Source organism: Malus sylvestris, chromosome 3, assembly GCF_916048215.2.
Source record: "Malus sylvestris chromosome 3, drMalSylv7.2, whole genome shotgun sequence".
In the NCBI taxonomy this organism is placed as follows: Eukaryota; Viridiplantae; Streptophyta; class Magnoliopsida; order Rosales; family Rosaceae; genus Malus; species Malus sylvestris.
In genome coordinates, this window is record NC_062262.1 from 101,986 (window position 1) to 122,362 (window position 20,377).

Below are 20,377 nucleotides of genomic sequence, written 5' to 3' on the forward strand. Positions count from 1 at the left end.
TCAGTGCTTCAGCAGATCATTACACATATGTATATATACATAGTAAACCACTAATGCATATTGGTTTAATTATTTTATAGTTCGAAGTCATCAATAATATGTAGATGTTAGTCACCTACAAAACTTACCAACATGTTATCCAAACATCTAATTTCATTGTAATTTGATGAGAAGAATTATTAGTTTAAGGACGATATCGACAAGACGAAGCACATGTAAGTGTATGGTGTGTTGAATATTTATCAACAATCAATGACAGATTTATATATAGAAATAAATTCGAATATGCTAAAAAACAATAAATGCAAATTAATAATTTAACACAGTATGTACAAAACAAAACTAATATTTAATCAGATAAACTGAAAATCGAAGCTTGCGTATTGCAATGTCCTTGACATAGAATTTGGTCACAGGGCTTGTAATTCAATGAACATCTTCTTTACCAAAATTCAACGATCAAACCAGGATTCCAACACTGGAAATCTTGGTTTCTGGTGAATATCTTTGTGGTTCTCTCAGCGAGAAGGTTTTGGTATTTCATAAGGAGAATTCGTTTTTTCTGGGTTCTAAATGTCGTGCAGATGGATGTATATATAATACACATATGCCTGTTTGCAACAGGTATGAGTATGGAATGCATCTTTTGGGAGGTATCTGCTCAGATGGGTGCATAGCTCTTGGCGATCTTCTGTTGTCTTCAAACTTCATTCAAAATGATGAGTCTGTTGATTTAAAAATTAAATAATTAAATCTGAAATTAAAATATAATTAATTATTATATTTAATTATTAGAGCTTAAGCCCAAGAGCCCCAGGGCTCAAGGTCCATATTTTGATAATTAATTATTAAAATATATTAATATTATCACATTCCAAAGCCTAAACTCAAGGTTTAGGCCCAATTTTGCTCTTCTTGATCCATTTCTCCAATCACGTTGTAAGAATAACAAAGTCTTATAAAGTGTGGGAAACTTTTAGAACCAAACCCCCTATAAAACCTAAAAGGTAAACACCTACAAGTAGGCCTGTCTACGTTAGCACTTTATTAATTAGGTCACGTACCTAATTACTTATTGTTTGGGCTTGACCCAACGACAGACACATATTTTCGAAGTACTCAACGATACAAACACGTGGTTGTAAGCAGAACTGAAATCGGAGTTAGATGAAGATTGTGTAGAATTAGGAAGTCGAAGGGTATTCTAGTAAAATTACTATTTCGGATATTTTCCTCTTCAATTATTTTAATATTTTATTTAGATTTTTATCTAGTGGGGTCTACACCCCACTTCTCTTTCTCTTCCCCATGTCTCTCCGCCTACGCTCTCGAGGACTCTCTCTTTATCTCATCTCACTCTCTTATTTCCCCTTAAACTCTCACTTCCTTATCAAATCTCATCCCTCCTCTCTCTGAGCACAGACACAACTAACCACTCCGACGAGTTCTCAGACCACATAACCACCACAACCCTCAACCTTAAATACTTAGGACACCCATGTCCTTAATGAAACGATGGTTGTTGCCACTGTTCATCATCTCTCCAAAGATTTATCCGACAAATTTTGTGCTCCCAACTTTGGTAAGGACTCACATCACTCATCCTCGTTTTAGTTTTTTATTTCAAGCTTACATGTTAGTTTTGGTGGCAATTAGTGCAAATACCACTCAGGAAGCAATTCCCCTGTTTTTTCGAGGAAGGAAACCGCAATTTCCAGATCGTTTTTCAACCAACTCCGGCCACAGTTAAGCCTCTTTTTGGGATAACTCTCTTCCTCTCTTACATGTGTAGAAGTATTGTTATAATAGATGTTGAGAATTATGAAATTACCATGGCATGATCATACTTATGTTAACTATTCATCATGTATGCTACACTGGTGTTTGTACTCGTCCCAATCCAAGGCCAATCTTCACGTGTATGTTCACTTCGCATGATACGCTCACCTTGGATTCATATGTCCTAGATTGCTATAGGCAATTATGACTCATATGTGATGAGCATAGCGCCAGTGTTCACACCATTGTAGTACTAGAGTGTAGATCACTAGCACACCTAGTCATGTTCATGTCTGAATACCTCTGCATGAACTCGTCTGTTAGCATATGCCGATGATTATCTAAAATTATATGTTCTTATATGTTCTTTTATGCGAGATATGTTGAAACCTAATACTTGTTTTATAATGAGGGATTATACATTTTCGAAAAGGTTTTACAAAAATTTATTATTGAGCCCACTCACCTTTGTTTTTTCGCCCCTCTAGGATTTAATGGCGAAGTTTATGTGACGAGGATTTTTGGCAAACAATGACATATAAAAGATTTCTCCTTTTGGTATAATATCTATTTGCTTTTATTGTACTTATATTTATGCTCTAACATTACATGTAAAATGAGTTCAATCCCGCTCACATGTGCACTCTTTTTGTTAGTCACTTTTAGGTTTTAATTTATTCACAATTTTCCACATCGCTACACTTTATGGCTTCCTCACCTTCTAAGTGTCAATCAGCACAACTCAATTCGAAGTCCATGTGAACAATCCAGGTTAGGGGTGTATCAACAAAAAAAAAACAATAAAAAAAGGGTAAATTACATTTTGCACCCTCAAGTATGAGTGCGATTACAACCTCATACATCATCTTTAAAACATTACAATTTCATACACCAAATATGATTTAGGTGTAATTTCATACAATCTGTTACATAATATGTTAGATTGGCTGTTAAGTGATGATGTGGCAGATATGGGACCCAGTTTTAATGAGATGGTTGTCAACTTTGCGCCATGTGGATAAAAAATTATTATTATTTGAAATATTTAATAAATAATTAAAATATCAAACAAATAATAATAATCAACCACACCCCACCCCTCTTCTCTCTGATCAATTCCTCCTATGCTCATCCACCATCCTCACACCTTTTCTCCCTCTGACCAACCCCCACACCTTATAAATTTTTATTTTTTGGCTTATGGGATGGAGAGATCAATGAATCTGGAGTGGGATGTATACAAGTGGGGTTTCAAAGAAAAAAAAATTGACACCATCTGGTTCCAGATGGGTTTGCAATTGAAGGAAAAGAAGAACAGGAAGAACCCACCCACCTCATAGATGTCGCCATGGTAGAGCCGCCACCTCCTCCATCAATCCACCACCACACCCATTGTTTCTCTCTCCCATGTGATGACTTAGGTTCCCTATTTCAACCACGAAGGCTTTCGATTTCGACTTATTTGTGAAATTCTCAATTTCAAACCACGCTAGATTTGAATTGTTGGGTTTCAATTGCTGCGATTTGGTTGTGGTTGAAGGTGTGGTGTCGAGGGTTAATGGTGACGGAGAGGCGTGTTCTTGGTGCTTATGGAAGATGGGGTTGATCAAAGGGAGAAGAGGTGTGGGAACGGTGGAGGAGTGGATGACAAGTTGATCAGAGATGAAAAGTCAAGTGTGGGGGATGGGGTGGGATTGATTTTTTTTTTTTTTTTTTTGACATTTTAATTATTTATTAAATATTTCTAATAATAATATATTTTTATATTTTATAATTTTTTTATCCACATGGCGCAAAGTTGACACCCACCTCATTAAAAACTAGTCACATATCTACCATATCATCACTTAATAGTCAATCTAACATATTATGTAAAGGATTGTATGAAATTGCAACTATTTGGTGTATAAAATTGTAATGTTTTAAAGATGATGTATGAGGTTGTAATCGCACTCATACTTGAGGGTGCAAAATGTAATTTACCCCAAAAAAAAAACCTAATCTTCAACTCGCACAGCCCGACCTCCACTACCGTTATCACCTCGGCAGCGACCACACAGGTAGTCATCGGAAGAAAACCAACTCCGCATTGAATTCGAGGAAGGGATCGCATAACAAAACAAATCAATCTATAACAAGGAAAAAGCCCCAAAAAATTTTCACCACCAAAGCTGCAACATTGAAAAAAAGCCAACAGATCTGAACCACGAACATAAGCACCCGCAAGTAGAACCAAAAACCAAAACAAAAATCAAGGGGGTAGGGCTAAGGGGGCATCTAAAACACCTTCACTTTGGGCAAAGCTGCAACATGCTTGGCCCTAATATCCCGACATGTTGATCGAGTGTAGTGCCATGATCGAAGGGCTTAGATATGTGGACTAAATCAGGTGTGTCGCTCTTAGCTTGAGAAAAGGTTGTGGGAAGGACGGTGGGTGGGAAGAAGAGGCAGATGAACAAGTTGAAAGAGGACGAAAGTTTGAGGTTGAAGAAGGGGGGGTTTTAGGATAAGGATTGGCTTTGGCGAGACACAAAAAACAATGATAAAAGGGTGATGGCGAGGACTGCCAAAAGGACTTCAAAGAAAGCAAAAAAAATATGGGATGATTTCTCAAATTGACAACCAAAGGCATCGAAAGAGCAATACACCAACATAACTAAATAGATGAAAGGGAGGAGAGGGAAAGCAATTAAAAGATGGGGGTTGCCGCCAACCCCAGCCCAATAAAGGAGTCGGTGGCATAATAATAATAATAATAATAAATTCTTATCATTATTAATTATAATAATTATTATTATTATTATTATAAAAAATTAAAAAAAAAAAGAAAAAGAAGAAAAATGCAATGGGTGTTGCGAGATTCGACCTTTATTTATGCCCAAATAGCTGCATAAACATTTCGGTGGTTTTGGGCTGAACACTCCTCGGGTACTGCCAACTCCCAAAGAACATTAGGTGGTTTTCAACAAAACACCTATAGGGTTTGTTCTCTAATTTTGGGTTCAAGACATAAAGTTAGCAAAACATGGATGATGTGTGTCAATTAATTGTGGTTAAAAGTGGACTAAAAATGTCCTTAACTTTTCCGGACCCCACCCTTCGTGGTGTGGGATACCTCAGGAGATGGCAGAAAATCCTCACCAGTTACATTTTTTCACTCTCATCAAATTTAGTCATTCCTTGTTACCTCTGACTCGAAGGCGTGCAACGTTTCCAGCCAACAGATTTGAGGTCGTCGGAGCAAAGAAAGGATTACGAACAGATAATGGTGCCTCATGGCTAGAGAATGTCAGTTTTGATTTAATTTTTTTTTAAAGAGAATGCTTCAGGGGTTATATTGGCCACATAAATATATATTCAAGAGTAAATTCAGGATTTTGTGGGATAGAGAGGGGGAAGCTAGCCAAAGGTGGGATTCCATGGCTAGTTGTATCCGACAAGTAGCAAAAGAGGTATTAGGAGAGTCCAAGGGCTTTGCTCCACACCAAAAGGAATCTTGGTAGTGGAATGAGGAGGTACAAACAAAGGTGAAGGCTAAGAAGGAATGTTGTAAAGCCTTATACAAGGATAGAACAGATGAAAATGGTGAAAGGTATAGAAGAGCGAAGCAAGAGGCGAAGAAAGCTGTGAGAGAAGCTAAGTTAGTGGCTTATGACGATATGTATAAGCAACTAACTACCAAAGAATGAGAGTTGGATATCTATAAACTAGCTAGAGCAAGGGAAAAGAAGACAAGGGACCTAAACCAAGTGAGGTGCATCAAGGATGAGGATGAAAAGGTTCTTGCTACATAGAACACGGTCAAAGACAGATTGAGAGGTTATTTTCATAATCTTTTCAATGAAGGACATGAAAGGAGTACTTCTTTAGGGGAGTTGAGTAACTCAGAAGAGTGTAGAAACTACTCCTTTTATCGTCAAATCAGGAAGGAAAAAGTGGTTGTAGCCTTGAAGAAGATGAAACATAGAAAAGCAGTGGGCCCAGATGATATACCGATCGAAGTGTGGAAAGTCTTGGGAGAGACAGGTATAGCATGGCTCACTGACCTTTTCAATAGGGTTTTGAAAACGAAAAAGATGTCAAATGAGTGGCGAAAGAGCACTTTGGTGCCTATCTACAAGAATAAGGGCGACGTACAAAATTGCATGAACTATATGGGTATTAAGCTAATGAGTCATACAATGAAGCTCTGGGAGAGAGTCATTAAGCATAGATTGAGGCAAGAGACACGGGTTTCGGACAACCAATTCGAGTTCATGCCAGGGCGCTCAACCATGGAGGCAATATATCTCTTACGAAGATTGATGGAAAGATATAGAAAGGGGAAAAAGGATTTACACATGGTCTTTATAGATTTGGAAAAAGCGTATGATAGAGTCCTAAGAGACATTCTCTGGAGGATTTTAGAGAAGAAATGAGTACGAATAGCATATATCCAAGTTATAAAGGATATGTATGAAGGAGCAAAGACTGCCGTAAGAACTCATGAAGGACAAACCGAAAACTTCCCCATAACTGTAGGATTACATCAAGGCTCATCCATAAGTCTTTATCTTTTTGTGTTGGTAATGGATCAGTTAACAGGACATATTCAAGATGATATTCCTTGGTGTATGCTTTTCGCAAACGATATAGTGTTGATAAATGAAACTCAGGAATAGGTAAATGTGAAGCTTAACCTTTGGAGAGAAGTGTTGGAATCTAAAGGTCTTTGCTTAAGCCAATCAAAGACGGAATATATGGAGTGCAAGTTCAGTGCAAATGGAGGCCAAAATGAGTTAGGGGTGAGGATCGGAGATCAGGAAATACCAAAGAGCAACTGCTTTCGCTACCTAGGATCTATCTTGCAAAAGAACGGAGAATTAGATGGAGATCTCAACCATAGAATACAAGCTGGATGGATGAAGTGGAAGAGTGCATCCGGCGTGTTGTGTGATCGCCGTATGCCACTGAAGCTCAAGGGAAAATTTTATAGGACGGCAATAAGGCCGGCGATGCTGTATGGCACAGAATGTTGGGCGGTGAAGTATTAACACGTACACAAAATGGGTGTAGCGGAGATGAGGATGCTTCGTTGGATGTGTGGGCACATGAGAAAAGATAAGATTAGGAATGAGGATATCCGAGGTAAAGTAGGAGTAGCCGAAATTGTAGGAAAGCTGAGAGAAAATCGGTTACGATGGTTTGGACATGTGCAAAGAAGGCCTACTGACGCTTCGGTTAGAAGATGCGACTACGGGATAGAAGTTCAGGGCCGAAGGGGTCCTAGGAAAACTTTAGAAGAGACTCTAAGAAAAGACATAGAGTACTTGGATCTAACAGAGGACATGACACAGGACCGAGCACAATGGCGTTCTAAGATTCATATAGCCGACCCCACTCAGTGACTTGGATTTTTCAAGTCTCCAACCGAGAAGTTTTCCTCACTCGAGAAATTAAGGGAACACTACCTCAACCTACATGCTTCACTCACAAAGCTTCAACATACAAGCTTCAACAAAAGAAAAATTCAAAGAATTTAGTGAAGAAGGCTTTGGTGTATTTAACACAATACGTTGAAATGAAGCAAAACTTATTTATTGATATCTCCGATAAGTTACAAATATGTACATATACATGAGTTAAAATAAACAAACAAGAGGGGGCCTTCATAAAGGTTGCTTAGGAAAAGTCTCAGCAGTCGGTAGAGCCATAGAAAGAGAAGGCACCGGAGGGTGATCACTCGGAGCCTCAGTACTGGACAGAACCCTAGAAGGAAGAAGCATCGAAGGCTGATCATTTGGAGCCTTATTACGCGGTACAGCCCCAGAAGACGAAGGCAATAAATGCCTTTGGAACAAACCCACAAACCTCTGATGATCAAGTAAAATCTGACCATCAAATTCCTTCATATGGTCAAGCTTCTTCTTCAAGTTTGTAGCATAGTCATATGCGAGCATGTGCAACTGTTTATTCTCATGCTTGAGCCCTCTAATCTCCTGCTTGAGACTCATCACTTCAGCCGCCAATTATTCAACTTGGCGGGTTCGAGCAAATAGGCGTTGGGCCATATTCGACACAGAACCTGCACACTGAACACTGAGAGCCAGAGAGTCCTTAACAGCCAACTCATCAGACCATTTAGAAAGAAATCTGTTATCTTTGGGAGTAAGAATGTTCCTGGCCACCACCGCAGCGGTCATATCATTCTTCATCACGGAATCTCCAACGATAAGAGAACCAGTAGGGGATAAGAATGATGGGTGCCATATGTTGTCTAGAGAATGCGCGGCTGCCTCTTCACCAAGGTTCAAATCAAAACGACGGTTGGAAAGGCCAAACATTTTCAAATGTGTTGAAGAGAGAAGAGGTCGGACAAATCAAGATCTTAGAAGTGCAAGAATGGAGCTTCTACTAGTGGAGATTCAAGTGTGCTTTGGAACTTAATGTCAGCCTCTATAAAAATCTGCACTCGACGGAGCTTCAGAAATCGAAGAGGCGCCTGCTCAGAAATCAAAAAGGCGTTTGCTTTCTCAAAAGCTGGGCTACTCAAAGACCATGAGGGCCGATCTCAGAGATCGAAAAGGCGTTTGCTTTTTCAAAAGCTGGGCTGCTCAAAGACCACGAGGGCCAATCTCAAAAATCGAAGAGGCGCTTGCTTTCTCAAAAGCTGGGCTGCTCAGAGACCACGATGGCCGATCTCAAAAATCAAAGAAGCACCTGCTTTCTCATCCTTGTCAGCACCTGTCACATGCACACTCAACTTTGCGGAAATTACAAGCAATCTGTCGAAGATTTCTGGTGAAATGGAAAGCACGTGAATCTTACTGTTCAATCATCCACTTTCCACACGCAACATCAGCTCATATGTACCACAGATAACTTTGCCAAATATCTCTGACAAAGTTTAAACACGTGAAGCTTGCAGCTCCCACTACATCGCTATGACCAAGAAGGGTAAAAGAATAGCAAAGAAACAGCACTAACAAAGTTTAGACACATAAATTTTGAAGGTTTAGCTACCATATTATTACCCACAAGGGTAAAGGAACAGCACCACTGCTGGATAATTGGAAAGTTCCTGTGTGTCAACCTTTGAGCTCCGTGGCAAGGTAGACTAGCAAAAATGCCCAACCTTTACTCACATTCGAGAAAACACTCCGAACAAGATTGTTTGCTCCAAAATCGAATAGGCACCGCCCTCCGAATCTCGAGAGCCAGACTCCCAACAGGATTACTTTCTCAAAAATCGAAGAGACACCGCTCTCCGAATTTCAAGAGCCAGACTCCCAGCAAGATTGCTTTCTTAAAAATCGAAGAGGCACCGTTCTCCGAATCTTAAGAGCCAGATCCCCAACAGGATCATTTGTTCGAAAACCGAAGAGGCATCGCTTTCTCAACTTCGAGAGCCAGATCTCCTTGGATAAAGCTTGTCTGTAATCTTCACGCGCAACATCAGCTTTCCAGATAACACAGACCACTTTTTCAAAGTGCTCTGACAGAGTTAAAACACGTGAAGCTGGCAGCTTCCACTACAGTGCTATGACCAAGAAGGGTAAAGGAATAGCATTACTACTTGTTGTTAGGGAGACTCCTATATATGTCGACCCTCATCCTCAACAGACAGGCAGACCTGTAAAAATGCTCAACCATTCCTCATATCTGATAGGGCACTCCCAACGAAGCCTCTCGAAATACTCAACTTTCTTTCCCCCCGATAATACCTATGCAAACAAGCTACACCAGAGCAAGAATATCTCATATCATCAGGGTTAAAAGTAAGAGTATCTCATATCATGCTTTTTCCCTGTCTTTTCCTTTGGCCTTGTTCTTACCTGCAAGACAAGGTGAATGAGAGCAATCAGTCAGCACTTGGAATCAAGCTTCCAGTCAGGAATTAACTGCCTGGAACCCCTTACCTGATTACTTACTTGGCATTGCTCTCGAGTACTCATCTTCAACATCTTATGCTTCCAGAGAAGATACCACATCTGCCTGAGGAACAGATAGGGCAAGTGAGAAGGATACAAGGAAGCATGTGGAGACAAGTGTAACAGAACACGTGCCGATACTTCCACTACTTTGTCAACAGCAAAAGTATCTCATATCAGAAGGGTCGAACATAATATAGATTTGATGGACTTGTTTTGACCCTCAAATTCTTCAGTCGGCCTTATACTGTGGAGGTAACCAGAAAACCCTCCAGCCCAGTTCAAGAATAAGCTTGTGGAAAGTTACTTCTTCAAAAGCAAAAGTATCACATATCATCTCTTCTCCTTTTCTTATCTTTATCCTTCTTGCTGCCTGCAAGATAAGGAGAATGAGAACAATCAGCTGGAACTCGAAATCAAACGTCTGATCTGGGACTGATTGCTTGGAGCTCTGATTGCTTACCTTGTTTGTTACCTCTTTCAGCAGATCCCCTAACTTGGCGACTTGGGGGACTCCTACTACATGGTTTGTATCGCGCTTGACCAAGCCTAAAACTACAAGTAAGCTTCAAGTGAAATTGATACATTACCTTGTGCATCTCTAGCAGTTAAAGATACCACCCCTGGATGGAGGAAGAGTACTTCCAGAGAAAATGTCACATTTACCTATGAGACAGATAAGGCAAGTGAAGACGATACCACACTTCGGTACTTAGAAGTTTCGTGATTACTCAGCGGCTTGGATCTTGCAAGTCCCCAACCGAGGAGCTTCCCCTCCAACCAGGAGGCCAATCACAGAGTGACGCGTGTCGACATCAGAAGCCAATCACAGCGCGACACATGTCAACATCAGAAGCCAATCACAACCCGACACGTGTCAATGTCAGAACAAGACTAGAAACTCTCTTCTATAAAAGGAGATCATTCTCCCAAAATATTTCCTAATGCCATTTGTACTAAATCATTCACTTGTACCCACTAAAGGAGAGCTTGAACCTATGTACTTGTGTAAACTCTTCACAATTAATGAGAACTCCTCTACTCCGTGGACGTAGCCAATCTGGATGAACCACATACATCTTGTGTTTGCTCTCCTGTCTCTATCCTTTTACATACTTATCCACACTAATGACCAGAGCAATCTAGCAAAGGTCACAAACTTAATACTTTCTGTTGTACCAAAGTCCTCACTGATTTTGTGCATCAACATAAATTATGACCTCGAAAGGTCTACGGAACTTAAATGATTAATTTCCAAACTTCAAACTTCCTAACTAATTTAATTAAAATCCAAATAAATTAATATAAATTCCCTAAAATAACATAAAATTTCAATAATAACAATGCGTAGATTATAACGGTGAAATCCGGGAATGAGATTTCACATGTGGTCCAATGTAGAAAGGGGAAAAAGGATTTACACATGGTCTTTATAGATTTGGAAAAAGCGTATGATAAGGTCCCAAGAGACATTCTCTGGAGGATTTTGGAGAAGAAAGGAGTACGAGTAGCATATATCCAAGCTATAAAGGATATGTATGAAGGAGCAAAAACTGCCGTAAGAACTCATAAAGGACAAACCGAAAACTTCCCCATAACTGTAGGATTACATCAAGGCTCATCCTTAAGTCCTTACCTTTTTGCATTGGTAATGGATAAGTTAACAAGACATATTCAAGATGTTATTCCTTGGTGTATACTTTTCGCAGACGATATAGGGTTGATAGATGAAACTCAGGAAGGGGTAAATGTGAAGCTTAACCTTTGGAGAGAAGTGTTGGAATCTAAAGGTCTTCGCCTAAGCCGATCAAAGACAGAATATATGGAATACAAGCGAGATGGATGAAGTGGAAGAGTGCATCCGGCGTGTTGTGTGACCGTCATATGCCACTGAAGCTCAAGGGAAAATTTTATAGGACGGCAATAAGGTCGGCGATGCTGTATGGCACAGAATGTTAGGCTGTGAAGTATCAACACGTACACAAAATGGGTGTAGCGAAGATGAGGATGCTTCGTTGGAGGTGTGGGCTCACGAGAAAGGATAAGATTAGGAATGAGTGGGTTGGACATGTGCAAAGAAGGCCTACTGACGCTCCAGTTCGAAGATGTGACTACGGGACAGAGGTTCAGGGCCGAAGGGGTAGAGGAAGACCTAGGATTCACACAGCCGGCCCCACTTAGTGGGAAAATGCTTTGTTGTTGTTGTTGTTGTTGATAATGTAGTGAGGCTAAAACAAGTGGAAGAGTGAGTTTTTTTTTTCCCCTTTAGAATTGATAAATAAGAGCATGAAGGTTATCATTGATAATCAAAGATTTAGAGTTACTCGGTGAAACCATGCAGTAATTAGCTAAAAAGAACCATAACATTCAATTCTGTTTTGCACGTGCATTTTCCCCTTCTACATTTTCTCATTATTTACGTGTCTTGACTCTCATTTGATTTGTTCAACCCAATAACCAAAATGAAAAAGAGAAATTCGTGTGTGAAAATTACTTCCCTCGATTATAAATCAAATCAGGTCTGTCAAAAGTGGGAGGGAATGAGATGAAATTGGCCCTTGTTTGTTGCAAAACCATTAATTTATTATCAATCTATCCCGTAGCATAGGATAAGTGGGAGGGAATGAGATGAAATTGGCCCTTGTTTGTTGCAAAACCATTAATTTATTATCAATCTATCCCGTAGCATAGGATAAGATTTTCTGTACTGTAATCAATTACACAGCCAGACAGCCGATGCAAACAAAATCAATATTATCATGTGGATACACACTCTAATACAACACTAAATCATTACTGCCAGCATAACAGAACGCTCTTGAGAAAGTGAACAAATATTGTAAAGGTAACATCCCACTGCAACTTATATATAACAAACAACTACTTTTGAGTTTACCTAAGATCCAATTGCCTGCACCACAACAGATGAGTGTTATCTCGCATTTACAAGTCAAGACTCTTGGGGCATCTCAAATCGCGTCGGAGTGTCAATCCCCATCATACAGCAAATGCCCGATATTAAGATTATAAGCAAAATGATTCCCTGAATCATCGCAAGAAGAAACATCATCAATACCGCATCAGTCATATTATTTTCATCTGTAATGCGTACTTGTCATTTTAACAAATCCACACAATTAATGTCTGAAGAGGCATGTATGAGTATATTTGTGTCAATAGACCAAAGAGAAAAAGGAAAAGGAAAAAGTTGTGGAAAGGGCATTTGGACATCCGAACAAGAAGTTATAGTTACATGAGTGTCCATATGAATGAAGTGGGCAATTATACTTTTTAGCAGTAAAAAGATGTAGAGGTGGGTATTAATTTAAGTTATTTTTGTCTGAAAACTATCTGAGTATGATTTGGACCGTAGAAAGATAGTAAAATGTAGAGACTACAAACTCTTAAAAAAAAGTAGAGACTACACACTTAAAAAAAATGTAGAATCTACAAATACCTCACCATAAAATAGCAAAACAAAAGTGGAAAAGGATACTTACAACTAGAAGTCCCTCTAGAAGAGATGATTTTATCTGACAAACTTCATCACAGGCCGTCGAATTGGCTGATGCATTTCCTGATCCACTTTCAGCAAGAAACCTTTCTAATTCTCGATGAGAAGGATATTGGATCGACTTACTGGGATCTGAAACATATAGAACTCCATACTTTGCCCCAGATTGATCCATGGAATTAACAAGGTCAGAAAAAACTTTACCTGCAAAAATCCAATTGAAATATTTGCATGACCATCCATGTCCTAGACCATTGTGACTTGTGTATACAAATGTTTTAAAAGGCGAAGGTGAAGCCAAGGCATTTTGTGGATAGCCTCACCTAGGCGATAGCCTCACCTAGGCGATAGCCTCACGGGACCTAAAATTATTAATATATAGTCCAGTTGGAGGGTATGTAATATGGTTGAACTTGAACCTGGAGGGTATGTCATATAGTCTAGTTGAACTTGAAATTGTAGGGTATGTCATATAGTCTAGTTGAACTTGAACTTGGGCAGTTCCTTTTAGGCTTTTTTGCCAAAATAGTCCTTAAGATTTGCATAACTCCTCACTTTGGTCCCTGAGATTTGAAATCGATATAAATGGTCCCTGAGTTCGTCCACAATCAATCATTTTGGTCCTTCCATGAAAAATCTCCATATAATAAGAATAAAATGACAAAAACACCCTCAAACTTTGTCAAATCATTTTATCTTGTTTATTAAATTGAGGGTAATTTTGTCATTTTGATCCTTGTTTAACATAATTTTCACCGAATGACCAAAATGATTGATCGTGGACAATCTCAAGGACTGCTTCTATTGATTTCAAATCTCAAGGACCGAAGAGAGGAGTTATGCAAATCTCAGGGATCATTTTGGTTAAAAAGCCTTCATTTTATTAAAAAAAAGGCCCAGTCGAAAGCCTGAGGCACGCCTCAACCACCTCTAGCCGAGTTTCAGCCTATTCCTGCTGGGCAGAGGCGTTTTAAACACTGCCCCGCCTCCAAATCCGCCTAGGTGAGCCTCAAGGCTCTTTTTTCAAAACATGTAACACATCCAAAAAACTTATGATTCAAAAATATCATATTAACAATTTTAACTTAACATACCCTCAGAATGTGTTTGATCAAGTTCTTTGGAAGATTCAGATTGTTTATGGCAGAACACAACCAAATCTACTTCCCCTTTGGATCTCTTCTCCACCCCTGAAACAAGATAATCCTGCCAAATTTTATTGAGGAAAAAAAGACATCAGATCTTTTTCAAAGAACAAAAATGTTTATCATGTAATATAGATGATTGTCAAGTTAATTTACATGGAATGATTGCACATTTGAGAGCTTTTGAAAATTTTCACCCTCAATAGAGCATGACCCAAATAAAGTAACATTACTGAATCCCAAATCCTGCCCACAAGTCTCTGAAATCTCTAACACCAAAGAATTTTCCATAGAATCCTCCTCCGGTGCAGCAACAAAAGGGAAGGCCATGGAGAAATTGGATCCTGAGAAAGAGGTCTGTTGAAGACCATGGAAAGGCAGCTCTTCAACCGAAATTTTGATCATATATCAACCAAAAGACTACAATTAGGCAAACTCTACTTACTTTGAGGAAGTCCACAAGAGCTGGATCTGCATGTCTGTTTGCAGGAATATCTGAAGATTGTAACTAAGATAAGAAAGGAATTACTTTAGTAGCCCAAGACATAAACAACGGCAAATGCTTTTCTCTGTATTGCAATGTGAATAACGAAACCTCATCCAAAAAATGAAAGCTCGCTTTGGTTCTAAGAGAGTGATTCTTATACTCATTCAAATTCTTGGAAATTGAAATCCAAATTACATACATGCTACTTCCCTGGCATTGTACTTTATGCAAAGCAAGCAACTGTTTTGATTCTAGAAAAGCAGTTTACAATTTAATCCCATAAAACATAAAAACTTAAAGTAGCTAGACACCTAAACAAAGAACAATAAACTGATTCAGACTGTATATCAACCTGGCCAGCACAAAGGATTTTAAATTATGAACTAGATTTCATTGGATCTGGGAGCATGTATAGGGAAGTTACATGATGAAAGGAAGACAACATCAGAATTCTTACCTCTCCACCAACGAAGACAAGAGCCAGCTCCAAAGGCTGATGAACTTTGTTTGCGGAACACTAAGGATTTGAAAACAAATACATAAATATAACTTAGAAGAAAAATCAATAGCGGGAAAACCAAAAGGATAAAAAAAAAACAAAACCAAAGAGAACAACTTGTTTCTTTCAGTTCACATGAAACAGGTATACATCTTAAAAATTAAAGGAAGCGCAATAAACTAACGGAGAAGAAAATACCAGTAGGTTGGACCAGCCACCTTCGGAAAGAAGAGACTTTGCTAAATCCTTGGGGGATATTGTCTGATAATTTACGGCTGCCTTGACTCTGTTTTCAGAGAGCATGTAATCAGTATAAAACAATTGAGCAGCTGATGGTAAGCTATGAGACTAAGAAACTTGAGTGGATTGTTAAAATAGGGTTTAGGCGAAGGAAGAAGTACATACTGATGGTAATGAGGGGACCAGAGGAAAGCTGGCACTGTGGAAGCTGAAGTGGAAGGTGCTACTGCAAGCGCAAGCAAACCCACAAAAACTAGCACCAGAGGGTGAGCTGCCTTCATCTTCATTGCTTCTTTGGTTCTACACACAACAAACACATATGAATATGGATCAGATTCAGCAGCAAACCAAAACCACAGATCAAATATTTTCTATACCGCATTCGAATCTATCTAACTTTAATACAGATACATCATACATACATACATACATAAAATAATTGAAGCCGAGATTTATCGATATAAAGAAAAAATAAATGATATCAATCTAATCGAGTATGGGCTATATGAAGTATGAACGCGAAATGTAAATCCAAACGGAGAACACCCAAAAGAAGAAAGATTGGGTGATAGAGCGATTGGTCGATCGGGGACGCACCTGGGGGATGGGGGATGAGGCTGAGGAATTTTGTGGTTTTGTCGGAAATTAAGAAATCAAATTTTGGATGGAGAACCAATTGCCCAGTTATGGCCGCCCTCTCTTCTCTTTGGGTACGAGACGGAGAGAGGTTGAGGAAGCAGCACTTCGGATGTCAAACCAGGCCCACGTACAAGGCCCCGCCCTTCATTCTTATCTAGCCTGCTCTTTTGTTTTTGGGTCAAATCCCCTCACGTTTTGCAACCACCAGGCCCATTAAACTGTTAAATTTGAAATAAAAAACCATCTTCTGCGCATTATTTAAAAAAAAAAAAAATTGTAGCTATGGTCTCTTAACTTTAACTCAATTTGAGAAATGGTCCCTTACCTAAAAATTTATTATCATTGGTCTCTTAACTCATCAAAACGTGCAGCTATGGTCCCTCAACTAAAAATTCATTACCATTGGTTCCTCAACTTTAATTCAACTAGAGAAATAGTATCTTAACTTTAACCCAATTGTAGCAATGGTCATTCCAACATAACTCGTTTTGACAAAACATTTGACGTAGTTAACGAAAATGACTATAATTACACAATTTGATGAGTTGAGGGACCCTAATTATATAAATGGTTATTCCAACATAACTTATTTTGACAAAATTTTGACAAAATTGATGAAAATGACTATAGTTACACATTTTGATAAGTTGAGGGACTAATGATAATGAATTTTTAGTTGAAGGATCATTGCTCATGTTGATGCACAAAACCGGAGGTCTTGGAACAACGTAAATCTGACCGTGAATCTGCAAGTAATGTAAATAACACAAGATGTATCGTGGTTCACCCCAAGGTTTGGGCTACGTCCACACTGATTGTATTGTATTTCTCTGAGAAGTGAGGGAGAGAGAGAGCTCTAAGAGTGAGAGCTTGGAGAGGGTGAAGAGCCTTAGGAATCGGTTTCCCCTAATTGTGAGGGTGAGGGGTCCTTTTATAGAATAAGGACTCATCACTTATTACATATTTGCCCATTCCTTTATTACTTAATTACATTTAAGTCCCTGGAGTATTTATACAAAATCTAAATATGAGGCCCTAAATATGGTATAAACAACTCCAATTTCATTAAAGTTGAGGGACCATTGCTACAATTTACTCTTAAAAAATTGAGATTTAAATAGAGTTTATTTAGTTAAATTTTAACCGTTCAATCGTGAATAAAAATGCGCAGAAGAGAACTTTACCCCTCATCAACATTTTGTTTTTAAAGGATTTCCTGATTGATTAAAAAAAGGTATCCAATTTAATTTGCAATCACAATCTAATCCAATTTTGACGATTTCAAGACTGAAATAATTTGACTTGATAGCTAAATTCAAAACCCAACACCTTTAGACTTTGAAAGATTTTGGTAGTGTTCTCGACCTGGAGTCCCTAGGTTGGGTCTTGAGCACCAAGTTTCTTAGTCCGAGTCTCAAAGTATCCTATTTTAGTCCTGGGCGTCAAGATTCCCAAGTCGTTAACAAGGTCTCTAGGTCCTCGATTTTGAGGCACCAAGTCCTCTCAACCATGTTCTGAGCATCAGGTCCTTCGAGGCAATCTTGGGTGTTAAGGTACTCATGATAGGTCAAAGGCTTGTGGTCGTCAAGTCAGATCCAGATATGTGAGTCCCAAACCCTAGTATTGGGCATTAGGTCGCAAGAACACAAAATGTCATCAACATCCCAATTATTGCATGCAGCCAGCCAAAATTTTACAAAGGACACTAACATGATAGCCAAACGATTTGGCGATGACATGATATTGGGAAGTATGATTCAGTTCCTATAAAGGAAAAGTTTGTCTTACCATTAGACGCTATTCAAGAACCATCAATTCCTAAGGTACCTACACAGACACTATCATTGCAAAAGAAACATAATGATATGCTACATTCATATGATAAAGAGACTGCACTCCCACCAAAAGAAAGTGTGAAGGATAGGCTTTTAAACACAACAACGGCATATATATTGAATATGGAGAAAAAACACGACCTTCCATTTTCTCCCTCATTTTTTGTTCCTGTGAATCCTAGCGAGCCTGGAGAGTTTGCCTAGATTGGTGCTGCAACAACCAAAACCAAGACTGGTAAAATGACACCACCTACCATATTCTCAATGTCAATTTCATCACCCTCATCTCCAATAATTAGTTCATCATTGGCTCTTGTATCTTCGCCATCAATTCCGCAATCAGTTGCACCAACCTTTTCCTCAGTGATATCTTAAACAAATCTTTGGCTAGTTCTCTCACTGCTGCAGACGAGAGTAAATATGTATCAACATCCTTATCATCATCTTTTTTTTCTCCTCAATTGTTTCTAGTTCTTTCACTTTTAATGTTTCAAATCCACTGGTGCCTTCATCTGCCCCTTCACCTTTAGCAAGTTCAACATCAGAATCTCCAAAGATAGAGATCCAATCGCCTTCAAAACCAAACATGGATGCTAATACTACATCACCACGCGTGGAATTTGGGTCTTCCACAGTTGAAAGTAAATTGAAGCTTAAACCTTCAGTGTCATCTCCCCTCTCAATTGAAACTTTAACAGGACTATCATCTGGAAACGAGCCCACTCTTAGCAAGGCTAGTCCTGCACTAGTAGTGGCATTTGGGAGGCAGCACTGGATGAATGATACTTCTTGCGAAAATTAGATAATCGAAATTAACCTCATTAAGTCTCGAATCAAATGATGGTATAGCATATAAGCACGGATATCGTCCCACAAAGATCAAATTGATTCTAAAAATCTTACTACTAAGTTGAAACACATTATAATTAAGAAACTTTAACTTAAAAGATAGAGAATTTGAATAAAATGAAAATTAAGGAAAGCTTGAAATAAAATGCATGTAATAGTAAAATTAAAAACATACGAAAATAAGACCCAGGGCATCCGAATTCACCGTAATCAATTATACTTAATATGTTTGCTCCAGTAGTTCCCCATATTGATGATCGATTTTCCCTAAATTATTCAACGGCCATGGCATTTGGTTGCATCAAAAGTATGACATCTAAATGAATTTAAACAAGTAAGAACTCATTAAGCTCTACAGAAATCATTGAAAAATCACACAAACCCTAGTTGCATGACATTTACAAATAGGTGTTTATGGTATCAATTGCAAGAAGCTAAACCCAACTTAAGTATGACATCTACTCTAACTTGCATCAAATCAACTTAATTAAAACTTAGATGGTGATCAAGCATCTAAATAAAAATTAAGCATATTAAGTATAACAAAAGATACTCAATAAAGATGAAAAACTTGATAATAACAATGCCACAAGATAATTAAGTATTCATGATCAGGCTATATTGTAGCCCTAGCAAAAGAAAAAAAACAAGAAACTCTAGCTTTCTCCCTTTTCTTGCCGCAGCCCCTTTGAAATATGCTTTGTGGTTTTTGGTGGCTTACTCCCTCACAATGGAGAATCAATCTCCATATATAAAATGGCAAACTAGGGCTTAAAGGCTAATTGAAATACCTTAAAAACCCCACTAAATTGTTAAGCACAATGGACTTTAAGTTCCTATTAAAGAAATTGGAAAAATAAATGGAAATAATAAAAACTAGAAATTAAGTCTTTCCTAAATTTCATTGAATAGTATTCCCATGTCCATTTGATTCCAAAACCTTTGCAATCTCGTCTTCTTACTATAGTGCATGTCTTTGTGCGGTCAATTAGCTTCTTGCTCATTGGAATTACTCTAGACACCCAAAAAGCTCGCTTTCCACTTCTTTTTTCGCATAACTCCAATAATAAATGCTTATAAATTAAAACAATAGAGTTAAGTGCATTTAACCCATTTGAATATATAAAATCCAAAGGAAATATATGATAAGAATATATGAAAATATGCACACATCAATACTGCATGTCCCAAATAGAATGTAACAGTGCCATCTCCCATTTCAATTGAAACTTCAACGGGACTGTCATCTGGAGACGAGCCTAGTCTTCTCAAGGCTAGTCTTGCACTAATAGTGACATCGAGAGCCAGCTCGGAATGCTCAACAAGAGTAGCCATCTATTGGGCATTCTCCATTTCAAATCTACTTTCAACGTCAGAGAGTGTTACTGGTGAGACTGATGGCTTGGATGTACAAAATACAAAGGATGATGACATGGATGAGGAAACTCCAGAATCAAGTAGCACAACTGAACTTAGTTTA

General features: G+C 38.5%; 1 protein-coding gene across 2 annotated transcripts; it reads right to left on the reverse strand.

The window, feature by feature from the left end:
- Nucleotides 1–12,330: 12,330 nt before the first annotated feature.
- On the reverse strand, nucleotides 12,331–16,337 carry LOC126616601 (uncharacterized). 2 transcript variants are annotated; one of them, XM_050284678.1, is made up of 9 exons: nucleotides 16,172–16,337; nucleotides 15,740–15,874; nucleotides 15,533–15,620; nucleotides 15,293–15,352; nucleotides 14,794–14,856; nucleotides 14,505–14,705; nucleotides 14,298–14,409; nucleotides 13,190–13,407; nucleotides 12,331–12,732 (listed from the first exon to the last, which is right to left on the reverse strand). In XM_050284678.1, the coding sequence occupies exons 2-9, from the start codon at nucleotides 15,859–15,861 to the stop codon at nucleotides 12,640–12,642; spliced, it is 957 nt and encodes a 318-aa protein (XP_050140635.1). In that variant the 5' UTR covers nucleotides 15,862–15,874; nucleotides 16,172–16,337; the 3' UTR covers nucleotides 12,331–12,639. The 2 variants fall into 2 exon arrangements, with proteins under 2 accessions (XP_050140635.1, XP_050140636.1); XM_050284679.1 differs by lacking the exon at nucleotides 16,172–16,337 and adding an exon at nucleotides 16,005–16,029.
- Nucleotides 16,338–20,377: the final 4,040 nt, after the last annotated feature.

Excerpts from the sequence above, each read along its gene's own strand:
- LOC126616601 (XM_050284678.1), bottom strand. The coding sequence starts at position 15,861 with ATGAAGATGAAGGCAGCTCACCCTCTGGTGCTAGTTTTTGTGGGTTTG. Across the intron at positions 14,857-15,292 it reads TTGTCTTCGTTGGTGGAGAG|TTACAATCTTCAGATATTCC; the intron begins GTAAGAATTCTG and ends TTCTTATCTTAG. Across the intron at positions 13,408-14,297 it reads TGATCAAACACATTCTGAGG|GTAAAGTTTTTTCTGACCTT; the intron begins GTATGTTAAGTT and ends GGATTTTTGCAG.